The sequence below is a fragment of the Erpetoichthys calabaricus genome, chromosome 3, assembly GCF_900747795.2.
Source record: "Erpetoichthys calabaricus chromosome 3, fErpCal1.3, whole genome shotgun sequence".
Lineage (NCBI taxonomy): Eukaryota > Metazoa > Chordata > Cladistia > Polypteriformes > Polypteridae > Erpetoichthys > Erpetoichthys calabaricus.
In genome coordinates this window covers 115293802-115317770 of record NC_041396.2, presented here as the reverse complement: position 1 = coordinate 115317770, position 23969 = coordinate 115293802, and the positions used below count along the sequence as shown (strand labels likewise).

Here is a 23969-nt window from a genome sequence, read left to right as displayed (position 1 = left end):
AGAGATGTCCTGATTAGACATATTTCTGCTGTCCTTTTATTGACTAACATATACACTGGACCGGTCATGAGTAAATGAAAATGAAACTCTGAAGGTGTTTAGCATTAGACATTCAATGACAACACAATATTTAATTTTGTTGTGTTTAGTATCAATGTTGACTGGGTTCTGAGAGAAGAATCATACAATGTAAATCACAAATGCTACAAACTTGTAATTCACATATTTCTATATGAAGGAACCTGTCTTTAGTCACATACTAAAATCAGGAAAGTACAATTTCTATCAAAATGTTTTGATTAACCTACGTACAATAGGCAAGTAATATGTCTGAACAGATGGGATGTATTTCTGTTATATTTTATGTTTTCAATTGAACAATAACCTTTTCTCATTTTTTCCATCTAAAATAAATGTGTTCTATTTATTTGTGCTCTAAAGATAATGATGGTCCCTGATATAGCAAAGGGCACAAGTACTTACAGAACCAGTTATTTTCTCCTTGTATCTATAATTAATTAGAGGATTAAAAGAATTTTATTTTTGTTTTGATATTCTAGTGCTTCACCTTCTGAATAATGACATAAATCTTAACTCAGCATATTTAGTTAGCATATTTTAGCACAATAAAAATGTAATAAGTGTGTAGCAAAATGCAATTTATGTAAGAATGTTATTAAAAAAGAATACTGAGCCATTTATTATCATTATAACATAACTAAATCATCACAAAATTGAACATGTAGCATCAACATTGATTATTTAATTTCAAGAGGCATAATTTACTTTCAAAGAAAAAGAAACAAGTCTTCTTCTAAAGCATCTGGCTAATTATGCAACTTCAGTAACATGCACTTGAAATACAAAGTGTTTTTATTAGGAAAGGCACAGCTAAAGAAGATTGCACCAGACACCCAGGTAAGTGCTGTGTGTTTAGATGGTGGCGTATAAAAGAAATCTATGCAGACACCATGAGCAGCTATAATTATAAACTGAGAGTAAACAAAATGCTTTTAAAAAGATGATCATTTTATACATTTATACATTTTATACAGTATTTTGAGGCTCACACATTCTTTGAGAAGATTTAGTGTCAGAATTACACAAAGGGGATGGTTCAGTCACAAAACACACCTGTTGTTCATTGGTGGATATGAATCATGAGAATACTTTCATCCATTTGGCTCAATTAGAAACCCTACCTGAGATGTACCTTATTACCTGATCTGTTGGTCTCTGTCTGTTTTTCCTTTTCATGCCAGTGACAAACACAGCATGTTTATATAAGATCTGATGGTACATTAGCAATTTCTGTGGCAAGATCTGGGCACTTGTACTTCACTCAGCTGTTGCCTCCTACCTACCTGGATCTATAAACCACCTCCTGGTGAACATTGCATAGCATCATTATATTTCCCTGTAATGACGATCATGACTCTTCTGCTGGTTGTGTGGGTTGTAGGATGACAGTATCTCACTCAGAGATTTTAGATGGTAATCATGATTTGTGTTTGTTATTTGCAGGTTTGCTTTTTTGAGATGAAATTTATAAAAAAAAAAAAAAAAAAAAAATAGCAAAAATGTCACATAGGTTTCATGCAAGAACTTTAAATCTACAAAAGGGGAATATATGTATGTATGTATGTATGTATGTATGTATGTATGTATGTGCTACACACATCCCACAAAACCTGAAGAGCTTGGTAATTAAGGGTCAGAGAAGTGGTGTCAATCACTGGGCTCAGAACAATCGTACCAGTTCTTGCCACTTAGCAATATGAGATCTAGAAGACAGGTTAATCTTTGCTATATAGAGGTCAAAAAGGATCAGGTCAAAAATGAAGACTACCAAAGGTTATAGGAATAGTGTACCACAGAACTTTCATTGGGAGGTTTAAGCTTTCTTTTCATCAACTGTCCCATTTTTTAACCTGCTTAGTTCTGAACAGGGTTTTTTGGGTGGTGCTACAGCCTATCCCAGCTAGCATGCGGTGCAAGGCAAGAACAAACACACACATACACACACAGTAGGGCCAAGTACATATCATCAATCCACCTAATCTGCATGTTTTTGGAAGGAAACCAGAGTACCCGGATGAAACCCACGCAGACACTGGGAGAACACGCAAACCCTGGTCTCCTTACTGTGAGGCAGCAGCACTACCACTACACCACCGTGCCACCCTTTTCAGCATTTGTATCTGAAGAATATAATCTCCTTTGGGATAGATTAAGATCTAAAAATGAGAGATATAAAAGTAGAAATATATGAGGTAAAACGGAGATATCAATGAATAGGACAGATGATAGGTGGCATAAAATTGCAGACCAGAATGTAAATACTGAGGGACAATCCCAAAACTTGCATAAAAAGTGCTTACAGTGAAAATCCATTAGCTTGGGGAACCTTCTTCACTACAATGGATAAATCCTCATGAGATCTTCTTCCACTTGACATTTTTGAAATCCCTAAAGAAAGCTAAGCTGCAGAAGTTAACAATTAAGTTGCTGGTAAGAAATAAATTAGTAGAAAAAGGAGAAAAAACAAGCTTCTCTAGCTTGTGTTCATCTAACACCCAAGGCCACATAATCTGTGAGTTTATCTGCTACAGCGCTGGGAGACTGCGATTGCTTTGGGACGGTGTTCCGCGTGTCGTCCCGTTGGGTGGAATCCCACAAGAGTTTAGAAACTCACTCACACCAGCCATGATTCTTTTCAAAGGTAAAGTGCAGGTTAATTTGTTTTAGGTATTTTTACTTTATATTTTGTATTAATCATTTTTATATGAATAGTTTTGGGTTGTGGAACAAATCATTGGAGTTTCCATTATTTCTTATGGGGAAATTCACTTTGATATACGAGTGCTTTGGACTACGAGCACGTTTCCGGAACGAATTATGCTCGCAAACCGAGGTTCCACTGTATATATAATGAGCAGATATGGAAAGGCAAAGGAAAATAAAGTAAAACAGAAGTAGTAATTGATAAACCAGTGACAATACAATCAACAACAGTGACATTTTATGTCTATAGTACATTTTCATACAAACGATGTACAGTAGTTCAAAGTGCTTTACAAGATGTCAAAATAGTTAAATTCAAAGAATAATAGTGCAAAATTAGTACACAAACAATAAATACTGTACACTTATATAAGATACATAGATATATCATTACAGGAAACAGAGTCCTTATATAGAATTTCTTTTTAATGTCTCTAAATGATAGTCCAATGATAAGGTCAGCTGGCCAAGATGGACAGAAAAAAAAATACAGTTAAGTTGGAAAAAATAAAACAACATCTGTAAAGCCAAAGACAAAACAAGAAACAAACAGCAAAATACACTATACATATAAATCATAAATAAACATAGCAATATTAATAGAAATTACATAAAAACAAAAAAAAATGGGAAAAAATTCATAAAGAAATAAGCAAGCAAAATATACTTAAGCGAGTTAATAAGCCCCAGCAAAAACATAACATGCACTTCTAAAATATACAGCTTAATTTTAGGATTGTTTTCTGAGCCAAGGATCCCTAGAGTTATTTGAGGAGTTATTTGAATTTTCAAAAATAAAGAATTTAATTTCTTTTTCAAAAAAACAACTTGAATGTAGCAAGAACTACATTTTCTTTGTAAACCTGCAAAACAAAAGTTGGAATGAATCTCTGCTTTATTAGAAAGAGAGGTGTAATTCAACATCAAATTCTCAGATTCTGACTAAATCATCTTTAGTTCAGATATTTTTATTAAGGTTCAAGATCATGTTATGCCTTGAATGGAAATAGCAGAAAAAAAATACTTTTTAAAGACCTGGGGCCTCATGTATAAACGGTGCGTACGCACAGAAATGTTGTGTAAGAACGTTTCCACGTTCAAATCGCGATGTATAAAACCTACACTTGGCGTAAAGCCACGCACTTTTCCACGGTACCTCATACCCTGTCGTACGCAAGTTCTCCGCTCGGTTTTGCAGACTGGCGGCATCCAGCGTCAAAGCAGTGCTACTGTTCCTGTGTGGTTACCCTTTCTTAGATCCACATCCACAACGGCAGCTTTATCAAATACACTAAAATTAACCGCATATCGTTCATAAATTTAATTCATCTGATTGTAATTAACCTGTAACAATATAATGGTCCACAGAATGGTCAAACTATTCTAAATAACATAGCTGCTTTAGCGTTGTTACTCTCACTGCACCTTCTTCTTCTGTCAGTTGTTCCCGTTAGGGATTGCCACAGCAAATCATCTTTTTCCATATTACTCTCACTGCACCACTCGGAGTATTTATATCACTGTATCTGAGTGTGAATCACAGATCTACAGCAATTAGAAAGAGAATTATCGGTATACAGCATCAAGCACTCGCTGCCTCAGCCATTCGCTATTTGAACTGCTCTCATCCGACCAACGCTTCACAGCCTTTCCTGTTCGGACCTCGCGGTTCACAACAGTTTCATCCCAAGACCTATACACGCACTCAATCAGTACATCAAGTGCTCCTTGTAGAACTGTTTGTACTTGCAAGTTACCATGAGATAATTGTACTTATGATACAGTTATTGCACAACCTGAGCCACTTTATAAAGCGCGTATTTACATATGATGACAATATCATTTTTAAGATGAAATGCAGCAAAATATGTTGATTATATTATACAGATAAAACTTTAACTTTAACTACATGGTACCGCAGCACTAGTGAGCTTGGGCTTCGTTCATGGTTTGTTCCTGCCTTGCACTGTTTTTATGCTGTGGCTGGTGCGACACTGGAAGGATAGATGGATAAAATAATTAAACATTACGAAGATATTTCGATGTTCCTTAAAAGTTTTGAAGAATCGGCATTCTAAGCTTGCAGATGGCTTAACGTCTATTACAGAGCTGATTGTGTGGCGATTGGGTATTTGGAGAAAGAAAAGTAAAGACAGGAATTGGGGGTTAGTACGTTTGAAAAAGACAGTACTGCTGCAATAAAGCATTTCATTGAAGGTCGCGCATGGCGCAGCAAGCATCTTGCTGTAAGACATGAACAATCACTGCACCACCGTGTTCCCATGTTTAATAACATGCTTTAACTCATATCATCATGAAAATGATATCACGTATGCTTCTCAGTATTTTAATTACTCAGAGAGCTGTTATATTACGAACGTATTGGATTCTGTGTCCTGTCGGAGGAAGAGCACGTAGTGATTCGGGCACATAGAACACATATAAGATCAAATACAAAACATAGCGTTTAACGTGCTACTTTAGTTACAATGGGATTTGAGAAACTAGTAAATTAAACAATTTTAAGATGAACTTTATGATGTTCTACTTTAATGACAAAATAAACTACGTGATTAAAGTGGAAATTTCTAGATTAAAGTTGACATTTCGTGCTTTTTTCACACTGTGTGCCTTTTCACGACGACTTTGATATGTGAGAACTTTTTTATTTCGGGCACTGTGCAACTTTGTGAACTTGAGTTTTCGAGTTTCTCCAACACGCTATGTCACTCGATCAACTTCCTTTTGTTGCTTATATAACTGTTTAAACCAACAAATAGTACGTTTTTCTTTGCCTCCATTTGGTATTCGCTAAAATTCTTCTATTTTTCCTCGTACTTTTGCCATTGTCTTTTCACAGAACGCTGGGCTTAAGGGCTATTTATATTGATTTGCATATTCAAAGAGGCATAATTCTGGGAGGAGTTGGTGCAGGACAGCAAGCACGTGCGTTTATTTCCATGCTGAGCGGGATTTATGTAGCGGAAGAACGCAGAAATTGGCGAACGCACAGATTCCTGCATCTGGATTTTTCTGTGTGTAAACACATTTCGGCTTTTATGCTTACATCAGGTTATAGTGCGAATTCTATGCATGGCATTATGCATGAGGCCCCTGGAGCATCATATATAAATAACACCGTGCGTAGAAGTCACACTAAAACAAAAGTGGAAATATACATATGCACAAAAAAATTCAGATGCATAAAACCGTGCATAACCCAACTTCTATACACTTCTGCTCCATAAATCAAATGGAAGACACATGCACATGCCTGCCGCCTCACCCTGACTCCTCCCACAAATACGCATTAGAATATGTAAATCAATATAAATAGCCCTTTCAGTTGAGTATTTTGGTATAAGACAATGGCAAAATTATGTTTAAAAAAGATTAATTTTGCAAATGTGAAGTGGAGGCAAGGAAAAATGTACCTTTTGGTGACTTACGCAATGGTATGAGCAACAAAAGGAACTTGATGAAATGAAACTCAAAAGTTCAAGTTCAGAAAGTCACACAGTTCCTAAAATTAAAAAGAAGTGGTAAGATGTCAAAATTGACGTGAAATTGCGAGTTGTAGCCCACTGTCTGAGTGTCATGTGGAAGAGTATTAGGGCACAGAGAAAAGAAAAAAATAGGGACACAGTGAAGAAAAAAAAGGTTGAAATATCAGCTTTAATCTCACAGTTTGTCATTAAAGTAGAACGTCATAAACTTCATTTTAAAATTGCTGTTTATTAGAGTTTCTCAAATCCTATCGTTACTAAAGTATTACATTACATGTTTCGTATTCTATGTGTTCTATGTGTGTGAATCATTAAGTGCATCTTAATGGGATTTCTCTTTTGCAGACAGGAGTGCGCAGGCAGTGATCATCACACAGAATACATTACATTCATGAACATTTTAGAATACTAAGATTTTTACTTAATATCATTTTCATGATGAAATGCATTAAAGCATGTATTAAAATATGGGGGCAGAGTGGCACAGCAGTAGCAATGAGCTGGCACCCCATCCAGGGGTTGTAACTGCCTCCTGCAAGATGCTTGCTGGGACGCGCATGATCCTCGATGAAATAATTTATTGGCGTAGTACTGTGTCTGTCAAACATACTAACCCCCAATTCCTGTCCTTCCATTTTCTTTCTCCACATAATCAATAGCCACAATATAAGCCCTGTAATAAATGTAAAACCAGCCATAAGCTTAAAATGCCACTTCATCAAAACTCTTAAGAAGCATTGAAAAATCTTCATAATACCTGTTTAATTATTCCATCCATCTATCCATCCAGGGTTGCGCCAGTCCCAGCAAGCATACTGCACGAGGCAGGAACAATCCCTGGATGGGACGCCAGCTCATTGCTACTGCTGTGCAACCGTGCCCACACATGTTTAATCATTAACAGTATACATTATTTAAATTAATTTAACAATTTATCCATAAAATGTAATATAAATACTTTAGTGCATTTCATCATAAAAATGGTACCAAGTATACATCCTAGTATTCTAACAGCTCACAGCTCCAAGAGGATAGCTCTTGGAAATCTAAAATAACTTAGAAGGCAGTCATTATTATCTGTAAATACATGCTCTAATCTATTGAATTGAATTGAATTCCTTTATTGTCATTGTATGGTACAATGAGATTCAATATGCAGATCCTTCATAAACGCATGTTCCTATAAAATTATATAACAATAATAATAATATGATAAAAAATATGAAAAATATAAAGTGTGAAAGCATAAATACAATTTACATGCACATATAGTGCAGAGAGGGAAAATGGTTCATAAAGTGGCTCAGGCTGTGCAACATTACAGTTGTAGTGCAAGTTTACAGTGAAGTAAATGTAATTATAAGTACAAACAGCTCTAATGTGAGCACTTGATGGACTGATTGAGTGCATTTATAGCTCTTGCAATTAAACTGTTTTTGAGTCTCGAGGTCGGTACAGGAAAAGCTCTGAAGTGTTTGCCGATTAGAAGAAGTTCAAATAGACTGTGTGCATGGCTGAGTGGAATCCATGCAGATGCTGGTTGCTTTCCTGAGGCAGTGTCCTCCAAGGCTTTCCAATCAGCTGCTGTACTGCTGTAATTCCACACACAGATACAAGGTGTTAAAATACTCTGAGTGGTGCACTGAGAGTAACAATGCTAAAGCAGGTACGGTGTTTAGAATAGTTTGGCCATTGTGTGCACCATTATATTGTTACAGAATGATTACAATCAACTGCCTTAAATTTGTAAACGATATGCAATTCATTTTGATATATTTGATAAATCCTACATCATTGATATAAATCTTAAAAAAGGGAGACCACACAGAAACAGTAGCACTGCTTTGACACTGGGTGCCGCCAGTTTGTAAAACCAAGCAGAAACTTGTGTAGACAAGGGGAAGAGGTGGCTGTGAAATCATCTCAAAGTGCATGTGGAAACAGGCATATGCAACATTTTTGTATGCACCGCTTATACATGAGGCCCTAGAAGTTGTGACAGAGAAAAGCTTATAAGAAGAAATAAAAAGCAATGTCAAAATACCAAGAGATCAAAAAGAACACAAAAATGAGTAGATCAAAATATTAACCAAAGCCTGAAGGTCAAAAGAACATATATTTAGTCTGTTGTGCTGAATAAATCTTTTAAATTCTTCCTCATAACATCACAAAAGTTTATTTTTGTTAAAGAATCCAGAATGTTGGATGCTAGGAGGAGTGTGCCATCTTTTTATGTACTTCCTGGAAGTGGTGTTACAATGCACAACCTCCTGGCATCACATGGAAGCAACAGGGACTTGTTGCTAACAATTACATGGCTGCTAGTTTGAAAAAGTAGCCAAGATGATGTCACCCACAAGAAACAAAAGGCAGCTTGAAAATAAAATGTTGTCACATCTTTAAAAATGAAAAAATGAATACAAAAATAAAGAAAAAAGTAGTACTGTACAAAAATTAAACCTGCACTATTCTGAACACCAACCTGCAGTACATACAGTATATGTGTGTCTGTTAGTTAACAGATGGTTCTGTTCTGCTTATAATACAAATTGTATTATACAACAAGCAAAGGCCTCTTTGTTTCCTCTGTTGCCAGGTACATTATTAAATATAAATTCTGTCACACTGTGAATCTTTTGTTAAATGTTTAATAAATAATACATAGGATATAGCATGTAGTTATGAGTAACAAGAATGAAAAGAACATTGACTAAAATCCAAATTTGTATTTCCTACTTAGAATTTGACAGTACTAAAATACATAAAAGGATGGATTTGCACTTCTGCAGCCACAAACGAATGAGCTAAAACAATTTGGGGAATAAAGCCAAAGCTGTAAATTGGAGGTCTGCTGGTCTGTAGCACAGTAGTTTTCTTTTTTCATTGATGACTTTTGAAGAGAAATCATTGACCCCTGGGAATTTGTTTTTTGGAGATAAGAATAATCTGGTTTTACTCAAATTAAATATGAATGTAAGACATTTTTCTATTTGTTACAGTAATTATAAAAATGGATTTGGAAAGTGCTCATATATATATGTCTGTTTAATTTTCTAGTTACTGTAGACCCGTAATTAATGTGATTGTATTCTTTTGCATTCTTTTTCATTTCTCAAAATACAGAACATGGAAGTAAATTATCTTCTTGGCAATAACTTGAATTGGAAGCCAAACTTTTTTTTAACAGTGGGGTCGTACTAAATTCCTTGAGAGGCTGTAGTGGCTGCCAGTTTTCATTAGAACTATCAATTAAGCTGCGTCCCACAGTTTCAAACACCCATGCATACATTCAAACACTCATTCATATCCAACGAATCTACAGTTGTCAGTCAACCTAACACACATTTTTTAATGAAAGCTGGATTCTGTAAGCTGCAATGGGAAGAATGTGCAGACTTCATACAGATAGAGTTACCTTGAGGTATCAGTTAGCAAAGCTCACCACTGCACAATGGAAAGAAATGTTTATTTTTATATCCCACAGAAATATTGGAGAAGTATGTTGATTTAGTTTAGAAAAAAAAAGTCTATTAGAGGCCTGGTGAAGTCTCTTTTTAAACATATGGCTGGAATGAAAATTCACAATGCTGCTTTCATGGAACACGGTTTGACAATGCTGCAATGACTACTGCAGTTAGGGAAGAATTAAAGGCAGTGGAGCAGTCAATTATAGACAATGGAGCAGTCAATCTGAAGTTTAATTAAATTTTACTGATCAATTATTATTATTTTTATATAGTCTTTTTTAGTAAGCTTTTACCTCTTATAAGTAAGAAAAATTTTCCTTCTGCATATTTTTTTGTTCTTTTTTTAATTTGCTTATTAAAAGGAAGGCAAAGAGAAGCTGGATCTTTGCCTGGCAGCAGTAGTCCAATGGCAGCAGCTTATCAAGTCATTACAGAAGCATCCATGCCCAAAGGAAATTTTGAGCTTTTGAATTATAACCTTTTATTAGTGGACAAAACAAGAATCGCTAAAAGAAACTCCACAAGACAGAGGTCCAGATCACAGTTTGACAGAGGGATGGGAGATGGAGGAGAAATTTAGGAATTGAATCTTTGTCAGGGTAAAAATCCATAGTATAAAGCCATCAAAACCAATAACAACACCAAAATACTAAGGAAGAATTAAAGTTGGAAAAAGTTACACAAAGCCTATATAAAAATATATTTTGATATTTGTCTGATTTTTTTTTTTTTTACAGGAAACCAATATTCAGATAACACAAAGCTGTGAGCCACCTTTTTATAGAAGTGAAATAATGTGTCACAGGACTGACAATAGGCATGGCAACTGAAAACAACATGACCAAGGTCATGCATAGACAGTCACATAATGGTGAGACCATACACAAACTAAACACAAAATTGTATACTCAAAGTATTGGGCAAATAAATAACCAAGGAGAAACACACTGACTTTCCAAAACTAAAACACCTTGACTAATGGAGGGCAAAAACATAAATTCATTACACACAAGGCCTAGATGAAACCAGGGTTCAAGTACTAGGAAACTGCAGCCTCGTCCCACTGCACTGCCATGCTGATCTTCAAGAATAATGAATCAGGATGAAACAAAAAAAAAAAAAAGACAGAATGGATTTAGTACTCTAGTGATGAGAGAACCATGTTGAACTTGCTTGGCCTTGAGTTTAGCAAAACAAATTCTTTCAATGGGAAATGCATTGAAGTCAAAGTAGGAAGAACAAACAGAACTGGTTTTGAGAGGATTATAATGGTGCGACGATCTTTTAAGTGTCCCTGACAGCTTGGGAAACATCTGCTAATTATGTTGGACCAATTATTGTGACCAAAAATATGACCTGAGCTGTGAAGCAGCAGAGCTAACACTGTTACCTCCCTGAGACATAAAATATTAAATTAAATTAAATATCAGAACAGCAACATTTCTTGCAGAAAATGGCAGACAGCAGCATGATTTTACTAAGGCTTTTTCACCACAGATTCGATAGCAGATACTCCCTTCTCTCAAACAAAAATATACGGTTTGTTTGTTTTTTCACCTGTTGCTTTTGGTTTTGTTTTGATAAAGGAAGATGAAAGTGAACTTGTACTAAGTACACAATCCTATTAAGATCTTACATTGCCTGATGTAGGCACTAGTCAATTAGAGTTAATTAGGGTTCCTAGAAAGACAATTGCACCTAGCGAACCAGAAACAATTAATTTTAATCAAGACAGTTTGGTTTCTTATGTAGAAAATTACATGTTGCCAGTCAGGAACAGATTAGTGCATTTACACCTAGGCAGTAGCGGAACCATTAGGGTTCTCGGAAAGACATCATTTTGTCCTGTTTGGGTCCTAAGGTGATCCTATTTTCTCTTTATACTCTTTATACTCAGACCATAACAGAATGCACCAAATCCCATCTTACTATACTGTCAGAGTTCACTGCTAATATTTGTTCACACTTCCCCTGTCTTTTATATCTGTAACCTCAGGCAATTAGAAAGAGCACCAGAACAGGTTGGAGAAAAAGTTAAACTTTTATTCATGTATAAATTAAGGTTTCTAATTATTCCAAAAAATGTAAATAAGAAAACTAAATGAGTTTTGGCTAAAATAAATGCAAACCTGATAATAGGCTACCAGGTGGATTTTTATCTTATTGTATTAATTAGTCTGTGGTCCAGCATGATGTTTGTTCCCACGTGGCCTTTGTATAAAGTAGTAGAAACAGGAAAAATGGTCTATCGTCCGTTTCTTAGGATGGGAAATGGCAGAGAGAGAGAGCATGCCTTTGCAGGCTTAATTTGTCCAGTACTAATGACTCGTGACACACCTCTTATACAGATGGAAGTGTGTAGTTCCCAATAACTGAGCTCAGGCAGATTTAGCCCCCAGTCCAACTTTGTGACTGTCAACATTTTCTTTAGTTTTAAACAATACACAAATGTAGTTTCAGACAAACAAGAAAGACAGGATATACAGGTAATAAAATCGTAAACTTCTTTCTCAAACCAGTCTTCCAGTCCAGTCTTTCCTCTTGGGGGAGAAGGGCCTATCTTTGATATTTGGAGCTCACACCTTGTGAGACTGTTTACAAGTAGGTCACTGGAAAGTCTTTAACTTCTCCCAGTTCAGTGGCTGGCCTGTACAAGCCAACTACTTTCTCCCAAGCTAGCTGGCCAGTCAATTCCAGCTTTGCAATTTCAGCTAGGACTACCTGCATGCAGGTATCTTACTTGATGAATAGACTGGCATAAAAATTAAAATCTACAAAATATTTATCATGCTAGTTATTACAATTTTTTTTTTCTCTCCACTACAGAAATGTAGTCAACCAAGGGAAATCAGGGTTTGCATGTAGACAACTTCACCTAGAAAATCAAAGACATTTAATGTTACCAGAAAGTTGCATCTAGCCAGGCAGGGACTGTGGTTCTGTGCACCCTGGAAATGGATAACATTTTTGTATTTTCTTTTGTGTGTGTCATTAGTAGGGATGCTCCAATCAAGTTTTTTAAGGTCAATTCCAATCACCAATTTCATGTTACTTGATCAGCAGATTTGATTCTGAATTTTTTTTCTTTATCCCTTTAAAACTTTTACACTAATTTCCAGCATAACCAGACAAATAGAAGTTTTACATATGTCCTATATTAAAGTGTATTTTTATACTTAAAGTATAGACCACACGTATTAACAGTTAATTTTTATTAACAAAATTAAATTCTGTAGGCTTATTGTTCAGTGCCCATAAAATGCTAAAATAAATAACATTTCCTTAAAAAACATACTTTAACTAATAAAATATGTATAAAAATATTTTTCCGTAATACATATGGAATTAATGAAAATAAATACGAGCTGTCATATTGTTTAGATTTTTCTGTAATGCACCTATCTGAAACAAGGCTTAATTATAAACAGTAGTTTTCACCATATCTCTCTAACAACAAATATGTATATTGTGGACACTTTTTGTGACTGAAGACAGAGAAGAAAATTAAAATTAGTCAAAACCTTTTATTAATACATACCAGGCAAGGGTAAAATGTCAGAGAAACACAGTCCTAGGACACCGCGCTTCATCTGCCTCGAGCGCAGATGTCCTTGTTCTTTTATACCTTTCTAATCTCCTGATCGTTGACCACGTAAGCAAAAAATAGCATCCTGACTCATTGTACTTTTCCAATTTTGTAAAGTCATTACCCTAAAGGTATATTTTCTTGTCACACACATCATCAAAAGAAAACTTCCAGAAAGTATACATGCTTCTTGTCACGTACGCAAAACACAAACAAGTTTCATCACTCTGTCCTATTTTCTATACACACATACATTTTGTTCAATTACATCTTTTTATGTTTTCACACTCCTCCCTTTTTGAACAAAAATGATGTGGGCCTATATAATTCTATCTTGAAATGGTTGATGAAGGGGAAGGGGGAGAGAAAATGGAAGAAGCTACACAAAGTAATCGATATTGGCAATTAAACAATGCTTAAATGTAAATATACATGCACTTATAGGTTTTAATCATTTTAAATCATTAATTCCACTACAGCTTTTTGCTGTTAAAATGTAAATTTCCTATATTTGTAAATGTGTGTTTTTTTTTCTTCAGTGTACCAACTAGACATTCGTAATTCTTGAGGTGTAATTATAAAATATGGATTACCATTTTAATTTCGTAGTAAAAAATCAAATTGTTTACTAAGCAACAATTTCAAATTCTTCTTTATCTTTTCTTTTTCCAATTAAAAGTGTAAGCTGCTAAATTTTAAACAAGCATGTGTAATGGGCTAGAATTCAGTATTCTAAAGAAAATGACATTTCGGTGTGTTGTTTAGTGTAATGGGCTATAAACCAGTGTTTTAAAGGAAAGGCAGAATTTCTGGAAAATTCTGCTACAGGTTATTGCTGATGGCTATCTACAGGACACAAATATTTACCTGTCTTGCTAAAGAGTCACCTGCTTTGAATAGTCAGACTGCTTTGATTTAGTATCTTATCTACACACAATGTGGGGATACAGAACTGTCTGCTTCCTTGGAAAATTAACGAGTTCTGGGGACATTGGTTTCTAATCAAGTACTCAAAGTAAATGTGTTTACACTATTTGTTATACAGAGTAAATTGGCTTGCACCATTGTTTTCACTGATTACCATGTTCATCTATGCAGAAATTGAAGCATATATATATTTCTGGGAAAAGGAGAATAAAAGGAGAAGAGAACAGAGAAGTATGGTCTGAGACTTGGGACTGCTGTCTGTTTCTTTTATGCTTTACACCATATCGCTGTGGCTACACCCTGTAGCAACAGTGGCTTGTACCTGGTCCAGATTCCCCTAGACCGTGAGGCCGGTAACAATTGGGGGCTTGTCCGGGATCAGCACCCTGTCATGGAGACAGTCATCACTACACCTGGTAATTCCTGTTGTGAAACTTCAGGGACGACTCCTGTAATTGAGTCATCCAGAGAGCCCAGCTTCAGGTACAGAAGGGAGATGGCAACATCCGGACCACACAAGATGCTGATCTGGGATATCCACAGGAAATTAATATTACTGGATTACAATCAACTCAGCATTCTGGCTGCAATTATAGAAGATGAAGAAGGGAATTAAACTGTAGAACTCTCACAACTAGGTGAACAAGAACTTTATTATTTACTTTTTGATTATGTTAAGGGTGATAAGTTGAGAAATTTGGAGGACGAAGGCATGTCACACCTACCTCACCTCCAGGATATGATTTCACAACTCCTAACCGGAAAGGATTTCACCCCTGCTAGGAGTAAGGATTGTACAGGTGTTATCACAACAGGACTGGATCAGGACACTCATTTGAGCCAAGCTAAACATCTTGGCACAAACTTTGAAAATAGGAAGAACTCTGAGGACTTGGGGAAAGGATGCCTCCCTTATATCACTTCAGATCAAGTGGTAAGACTTACTGATGTTGCTGCTTTTCTGCCTCGCAGGGAGTTCAAAGTCCATGGTGGCCAAATCTATGATGGGGGTTCTGAAATTATATACAGTAACCTTTGCAAACAAATAGATGTAGGGCTACATGAGGGATTTACTGAGTCTGAAATTGTTAAGTCTGTACTGAAAGTAGTTAAACCAGGTATCTTCAAAAATTTTCTCATGAGTAGAGATGATCTCAAATTAGAAGAACTCAAACGATTTCTTAGGCTACACATTAGGGAAGAAAACAGCACAGAACTGTTTCAGGAACTAAGCAATATGAAGCAACAAGATAGGGAAGCACCTGAAGAATTTGTATATGGAATAATGGATCTTCGACAGCGTGTGCTGCTCGCATCAGAGCAGCATGGAGTTGAATTCAGCTATGACAGAAAATTAGTGCAGGGCATATTTCTTCATACCCTTTATCAAGGGTTGAATGAGAAAAATAACAACATCAGACAAGACCTAAAACCAATTCTCACTGACCCGAAGGTGACTGATTTTGTAATACTAGAGTGGATAACTAGATTGACCATTGATGAAGCAGAGAGAATAAAGCGACTCAACCCACTGAGTAAACATAGATCAGTCACTGTAAATTCAGTAGAGGCAAAAGACGATACACAGGCTGATCAGACTAAAGTGAGTCAGGCCAATGATAGGATGCAAGTGGACAGTGCAGCTGTTAAGCAGTTAACAGCTGAAGTGTCTGAACTAGCAAAGAAATTTGAAACGATTGTGAAACTTAACAATAATGATAATCTGACAGCTATCCGTGCACCTCAAGCTCAAAGTACAACTATTGAGCAGCTCACAGCTCAAGTATCTGTGTTAGAAAGAAATTTTGAAAAGATTGTGAAGCAATTAATAGCTCGAGTGTCAGAACTAGCAGAAAATTTTGAAAACATTGTGAAATATACTGATACCAATAGTTGGAGAGCCGTTCGTGCAGTTCCACAAATTGGCTCTCGGGTATCAAGTCTTAGTCCCAAACAAAGATGCAGAGGATGTGTCCAGCAGGGAAAAGAATTGTGCCGCCACTGTTTCCACTGTGGTCAGATGGGACACAGAGCAGTTGGCTGTACCAAGAGGCGGGAATCGGGAAACGGGAGTAACAGGTCCTCTCAGACTGAGGAACCCACAATGCGACACACTTGTCCAAGAACCGTCAATGACTTACCTATTGAAAGAGACACTAAATTGAACAGAGTGAAAAAGAAAATGCAGAGACCAGCAAGAACATATAGTGAGACACCAGACTCAGCGTCTGATCACTCCGATGAAGAAGCTGAAACCTCATATGGCCCTCGCCACTTGCCACGATTTCCTGCGCATGTCAGATCTGAGGTCACAGAACCTGAGTCACGCTTCAGGCTCAGAGCCAAGGCCCGAGAGTTCTACCCTGAACCACGAGAACCATGACAACCTGACAGAAATCCTTTGCAAGGAACATCAAGGGAACAAGGATTGGAAATGGAGACCAGTGTTACAGAACCCCAGGTGGGCAACATTGATGAAGCAGTGGAACTCACAAATGGTCAAGTAGACCTGGCAACAGAACACCAGAGTGACAGAGAAGGGGACACTTTAAGGAGATCGTCTCGCACTGTCAGACCCAGAGAAGTATTCACATACCACAGACTGGGGCAGCCATCATACCAGCCTTGGAATCCTGGCGTCCATGCAGTTATACAGAATCCTATGTATCTGTCACCAAGCCACACAATAATGTATCCAGCATACCCAGGATTTGATTATTACCTAAGACCATTGGTTGAAACACAATAGACACTGAACCAAAGGCCGAGCCTTTGAAGCAAGATGTCAGGAGACATCTCAAAAAAAGTAGGGGAGAATGTAATGGGCTAGAATTCAGTATTCTAAAGAAAATGACATTTCGGTGTGTTGCTTAGTGTAATGGGCTATAAACCAGTGTTTTAAAGGAAAGGCAGAATTTCTGGAAAATTCTGCTACAGGTTATTGCTGATGGCTATCTACAGGACACAAATATTTACCTGTCTTGCTAAAGAGTCACCTGCTTTGAATAGTCAGACTGCTTTGATTTAGTATCTTATCTACACACAATGTGTAGATACAGAACTGTCTGCTTCCTTGGAAAATTAACACGTTCTGGGGACATTGGTTTCTAATCAAGTACTCAAAGTACCGGTAAATGTGTTTACACTATTTGTTATACAGAGTAAATTGGCTTGCACCATTGTTTTCACTGATTACCATGTTCATCTATGCAGAAATTGAAGCATATATATATTTCTGGGAAAAGGAGAATAAAAAGAGAAGAGAACAGAGAAGTATGGTCTGAGACTCGGGACTGCTGTCTGTTTCTTTTATGCTTTACACCATATTGCTGTGGCTACACCCTGTAGCAACAGTGGCTTGTATCTGGCCCAGGTTCCCCTAGACCGAGAGGCCGGTAACACATGCTGTCCATACTCTGGATTCCTCTAGGTAGCTTTTCTTGCCATTTGTCTAGTTGCACAAGACAACTCCTCTTATTACTCTTTTTTTTCAGTTTATTACTCTACTTTCTTTAATGTAAAAGCGAATATACCAATATTCTCTTGTTCCCTGATAAAGCAAGCTTCTACTTGCTGCTCTGTGTTTATACTGCAGGATGTTTGCTGCAAAAGAAAGAAAAAAAAAAGAAACGCTCTGGCTCAATTAGTGTAATACCCAGCGTAAAGGAGAACTACAAGTAAATTACCATAAAGCTTACAAAAGCACAAGCTGAAAATATCATTTTTTGTGTTCAGCCTTTTGCCAATCACCAGTCAAGTCTTTTTTTAGTGAAAACTGGCTGATTTAGATCGGTGGACGATTGATCGGAGAATTCCTAGATTAGAGCCTGTGTGTTGTATTAATGACACCACATTTATTTGGATTGGGGATTTCATTATTGCATCTTTTTGTATGAAGCACCTGAAAAACGAAGAACACTTCTTTCACTTTTATCATTTCTTGTCTGTATCTCTCTTCTCTAACTTTTCATATGCTCAGTTCATGAACTAGAAGAGCCCAAAGTATAGCTGGTACCAGTTCCTACTACATCAGGTTTCAATTTGGGTTAATGAAGAAAATTTAGGGTTTACTTTTTAGACTGTTGCACAAGGCAAAACAGTAATAAATTAGTGCTCCCTGACAAACAATTGCATTTAACAAGTCAGGAACCACTGGGGTTGTCACAAAAACAATTTGGTCCTTTATACTGATAGAGTGTACAGAACAAATAAGGCAGCTGAGAGAAGTGAAGGGTGGTCTAACAAAAGTAAGACCCGAAGCCCTTGTTGATTATGTGAAGCAGTAGTAGTAGTAATATTGTCTCATGTACAGTGTTTACATCCAGGTAATTTATTTATTGTAAAGACCAAAAGATCTCATCAAAGGGGTTAGTCATGGGATCTTGCTGTTCTTAATACTCTCCGCTTTTAAACCTTGTGAGAGAGGAAGCTCAGAGTTATGTGACAACTTGGCCTCAGCTTTCAGTGTCACATTACCACCCATATTAATTCTTGTTGCTTCAATTGAGTTAAGGTAGAATGTTTGTGTTGTGCCCACCATCACGGCAGCAAGATCCATAATGGACTAGATTCTCCAAGCACAGGTACAAATAACAGCTCAAAAATTTAGAGAGTCTAGAAAACCCCCTGAGATTTTCTTTAAGCAGTAATATGTGCTGATTAAATTATTGTAGGCAGAAAGACTTTTCTGGGCTTGTGAAACATCAAAGTAATTACAGAAACATCTCATGGGACAAGATTTTATTTGAGGCACTGAAATAATAACAAGAATTAATTTTGGGTTTAATAAAGCTTTCCACTTTCTCCAAGTATTTCTTTAAGGAGTTTTTTCTCCCCGTTTTGACACGATTTACTGAATATTTGTGTTTTGGTATTCTGCAATCTATCATTCTTTTTTTTTTTCTTTTTACCTTTTCTGTGAAGATTTACGTGCACCTGAAAGAGGGAACCAACATTGATGCAGTTGATGCATTAAAGAACAAACCTCAGCTTCACAGCTTTGTAGCAAAACAGCTTTGCCAGAGCATTTCTGGAAAGAATGCTGTCATATTTACGGGTCCCAGTATCACCAGCCTCAACTTGTTTGAAGAGTTTGAGAAGCAAGGTAAGCTTTTTACTTTTTGTTTTTATGAGATCTACATTTTACACTTGAATATGTGTCTAGAACATTTGTCTCATCTGTTGTGCCAATTTTTAAATGTACTGTATATTTCCTTCCTTCAACTATTCCTATGAATTGCATTCTGTCTTCTTTGTGCCTAATTTGTTTAATGACGCTGAGCTGTGGTCTGTTAATTTCGTTACAGTGTAATGGTGTGCTCACTGGGGTCTCATGTTTCACCACTTCAGTTGCATCTTCCTGATGTTGGCCTCAAACCTGTCACACCTGTCAGTTTAAACTATAAAATAACCTGCCCTCTTCAGTGCTCCATCAACGAGAGATGACAGTAGTCTTCTATTGCACATTTGATAGAAATTGCTAAGCACTTGATGCTATGAGGCATATTTGCATATACAACATATGAATCTGCTTCATTTGCAGAAATACATTTGTTGTTCATATCAATTACTTAATATAATGTTTGCTTTAAAGAGGTTAAACAAAACTTTCTAAACTTGAAATGTCTGTATCATATCCAGAAGAAGTTTCACGTTGTAGAAATGCAGAGGCAGCATTATTTATGTGCCTGTAGCATCTAATGAAATCAGTAAGATTAAACTCTTTTTAAATCACAGAAAAAGTATTATCTGCTGACTCCATATCTGAAGCTATAAACTAAGAAATGTTTGCTGCTCCTGTTACAAATTTGTTCTTACTACATAACACATTACATTCTTAAAGTCATTCAGTCCAGTTTAGGATCACAGGAGACTAAAGCCTATCCTTAGACCTTTGGGTTGGAAACCAGCTCCAGGCTGGTGTTAATTCATCCCAAGTAGTAGTCATGAACACAGCCACATTCACACTCACCAAGGGTTCATTTATAATCAGAAATTAACTTAGAACATACATCTCTGGGACATGAGAGGAAAGCTGAAATACCCAGCGAAAAAACAAGAAAAACCAACACAAACATAGATGGAGCATGCAAACTCCACACCGATTGTGAGGTAGATGTGCTAACCTGTGCACCACAATACCACCCAGTAGTCAGCAATGGCCTTCCAAAAATAATTTCAAAGAGGAAAAATGCTTTATGAATTTTGACATTAAAGATTTTTTAAGATCTGCTGTCGTCTTACTGACAGACAGGATGTTGAAGCCTTTTATTAGTCATTTAGAACATAGGTTCATAAACACTGGGTGTTGTCAGAATTTGGGTCTCTCAGAGTTGTGATTCACAATAGTACTCAATAGGAAAGGGGAGCATGTGGTTTACAGAGTGTTTTGCAAAGGGTCTCTGTGGGTAGTTTAAGCAAATATCATTGCTCCACTATAACCTCCGTTGGCGATTCTCCAAGTTGGGGGACCCCATCCCCCCAAGCGGAGTGTCAGCAGCGATTCTCTGAATGGGGACTGGGATTAATGTCGGCTATGATTGTGGGTCTCAAAAAAGGCAAAATTGGGTTGCAAGAAGAAAACTTTAAGAACCATGGATTTAGACTATAAGGCAAGAAAAGAATGTCCTGTATCATCCCTGTTTTTCATAATACTTACTAAGACAACAAATAAACAAAACTTACGTAGCATTTAAATAGGTTCTGATTGCCTTTATTCTGATAACATAATTTATTTTATCCAGCATTCCAGCATTATGTCCTTTGTCCAGCATTCCAGTTAATTGCCTTTCTAAGACATAATATCTTTGTTGCAGCTTTAAGAATTTTCTGCGTCCATGTCATTAATCTCTGGTTTTTTTGGTAACATTGCAGCAAAAAAATATTTTTTTAACTGTTCTTGTCCACTTCAAACACTGGTTTGTATATTTACTGCATCTTTGTCTGTTGTTTTATCCCAATAAAATTTGAAGACCCTCGTAAAATAAAAAAATATTTTTTCCAAGACATTGTACTACATTTGTCCGAAGGCCCATTGACTTTTTTTTTCTTTAAATACTGCATATTTGGTGAAAATGTAAATAATTATGATACATGGCAATCTTTTTTGTATCTTTTTTACAGTTGAAGCACTGCACAGTTAAGAAAGTTTTTTCGGCTTACACAGTGCAAGCAATGTCAACAAGTAAATGTCTCTTTGAATTCTGGATTTGGTGCTTTTACCAACATCGCCAGGGTTCAAATCTGACTGTGGTTTAATGCTTAGCTCCCTAGGTTTACCACATACCCTGCTTAAAGCAAGTTGGCTAACTGACATCCACTGTATAGGAATTGAACCTTTTTCTTTTCCCTGACTGAAATGCCTGCTACATTGATTCTGGAGCAAAGATGAAATGTTGCTACATTGGACTATTTGTGTCTTCAGTCTTGTTGTAGTATCTGTCATTTTCACCAGGAAAGAAAATAATCCCAAAAGTTTTAACATTTTTGAGAAGCACCCCATATTGTAATTTATTTTTACATGTTCTGCCTTTTGACCACTATTTCACAGTGGCTCCTGTTGTTCTAATTGTTTTCCTTAATCTGTACATTGCATGTGTCCCATACAGATAGCTACCTTTTATTGTAGCCCTTACGCATTGTCATCAGAGCTGGCTTTCTGCTCTCACAGCTCCTTGGTGGTATGGTTGGTCAGCCCAAAGTGTACTTTAAATTAAAATGATGGAGCAGAATTTGATGCACAGAAAAAGAATTTTATTAGGCACAACAGCCATTTGCATACTCATTAGAAGTGAGGGGGCGGATTACAGATGATCTTACACTTCTATCATATTTATGTTAATGAATGTGGAATAAACAAATAAAATGAGCAGACACTTGGTTTGCACTCACAACTATCATTTTCTAAATGAATACACAGTTGTCCTTACAGATCCATCTTGGTACCATCTTTGTTACTGAAGTTGTCATTTTTTTGTTCGCTGGAACTGACCATTAACCTTTAGTGTTTAAGTGTTAACATACTTTATAATTTAAAGGATGGTGCATGACACTTAAGATCACAAGGAGGAGCACACAATTATATTGAGATACTATTTTGGATGTTAAAGTTTTACCTTTAAACCACCCTCCAACCCCCAACCAAACTCAAAGAAACTGCCACTTGATTTAAATTTATTTAAATAAGTATGAAAATGAAACAGAAAAAAAATTTAAAAATACAAATGGAATGAATACACGCCCTGCGGTGGGCTGACGCCCTGCCGGGGTTTTGTTTCCTGCCTTGCACCCTGTGTTGGCTGGGATTGGCTCCAGCAGACCCCCGTGACCCTGTAGATAAGATATAGTGGGTTGGATACTGGATGGATGGACGAATACACAAAAACTAAACAAAGAAGTAAGCAATAAAACCAGTGATCATTGAGAACACATTGAAATAAACACTAAAAAAATAAAAAATTCAAGAACAGAACCAATTGAAGGAGCTTTAGTCCTCACTGGCTATCTAAATGCCTCAGAGAGCTCCCCCTTAACCTTCAGTAGTAGTTGTTCAGTGCCAGACTTGAGCCCTTTACATAATATCAGCTTTGTAAGCCTGTAAAAGGCTCTTGTACCTGTGATCTCATTCTCTCAAGCTACCTAAATCTCTTAACCATTGGGAATAGCCTGGACATAGGGATGGTAACACTGTCAAAGGACTTTGCCAGAAGTATGGCCCAGCACCCATGGCCCTGCTACTGCCTCACCAACCACTAGCCACAATCACAGTCCCTCAATAATAAAGAAGACCATGAGATACTAAGATTTCTCCTCTGAGTCAGCTCCTGTCCCTTACTTACAAGTCACGATTTTCTACAAGAGAACCTATGGGTCAGAGTTGCTGACTTTCCACTCAACAAAGTCACGCCAATCCACTGCACATCAGAAAAACAGTACAATGAAAATCTGAGAAAAATTTAAATTATTCTCAAATTATAGTGGCACCATGACACAGAGATTAGTGCTGCTGCTTTACAGGTTCTACCACTGAATATCATCCCAGTCAAAGACTGTTTGTAATTTATATGTTGTGGTGACACACACTATGGCCCATTGCTGAGGGCAGATTTTTATATAAAAACGGGGTAGCTTGAGCTTTGTGGGTGTGCATGTTCATGGTGCCACCAGATGTTTAATGGGGAGATTGGGGTGCAGTTTGTTCTAATTTCCTCATTGATTCTCTGTGGGTCACAAGTAGGATGCCACACCCCCAGAAGTATAAAGAAGAGCCTGAGCATGAGAAACCAGGAAGATCAAGCAATGAAAGACAAAGTACAGAGGTTAAAGGATGAGAAAGAAGCCATGCAAGAGTCAGGATGGTAGCAAAGCCGGTGCCTTTACAGGGAGAAGGCAGGAGATCAGGAAATAGCCCCAAGACAAGTAAGCATACAGAACTTGAGGGGAAGGGTCAACCAACCACTCCAAGTGGGCTCCCGCAGATGCAAATACATGGATGACTGCGCCTATTGATCGATGTCTCTTCATTTTGAGGAGATCACAAAGGTAGAGCAGACACGATGTCAGTTTTAGAGGGAGACATATGAAGCTGATGTTGGTTTTAACCTTGGGGACTTTAGCTGGTTGGAATAAATTTAATTTATTTATTTATTGGACTTTTTAACCTCTACAAATATTTGAGTTTATTTTTAAGAGGCACTGCAC

General features: G+C 36.9%; 1 protein-coding gene across 1 annotated transcript in view; it reads left to right on the top strand.

Annotated features, from left to right (window-relative positions):
* The window catches only part of pgbd5 (piggyBac transposable element derived 5), a 213296-nt gene that overhangs the window by 148192 nt on the left and 41135 nt on the right, over positions 1-23969 (top strand). The window contains exon 4 of the mRNA XM_028797295.2: positions 19194-19374. Coding sequence (XP_028653128.1) covers positions 19194-19374 — 181 coding nt within the window. The remainder of the gene's footprint in view (positions 1-19193; positions 19375-23969) is intronic.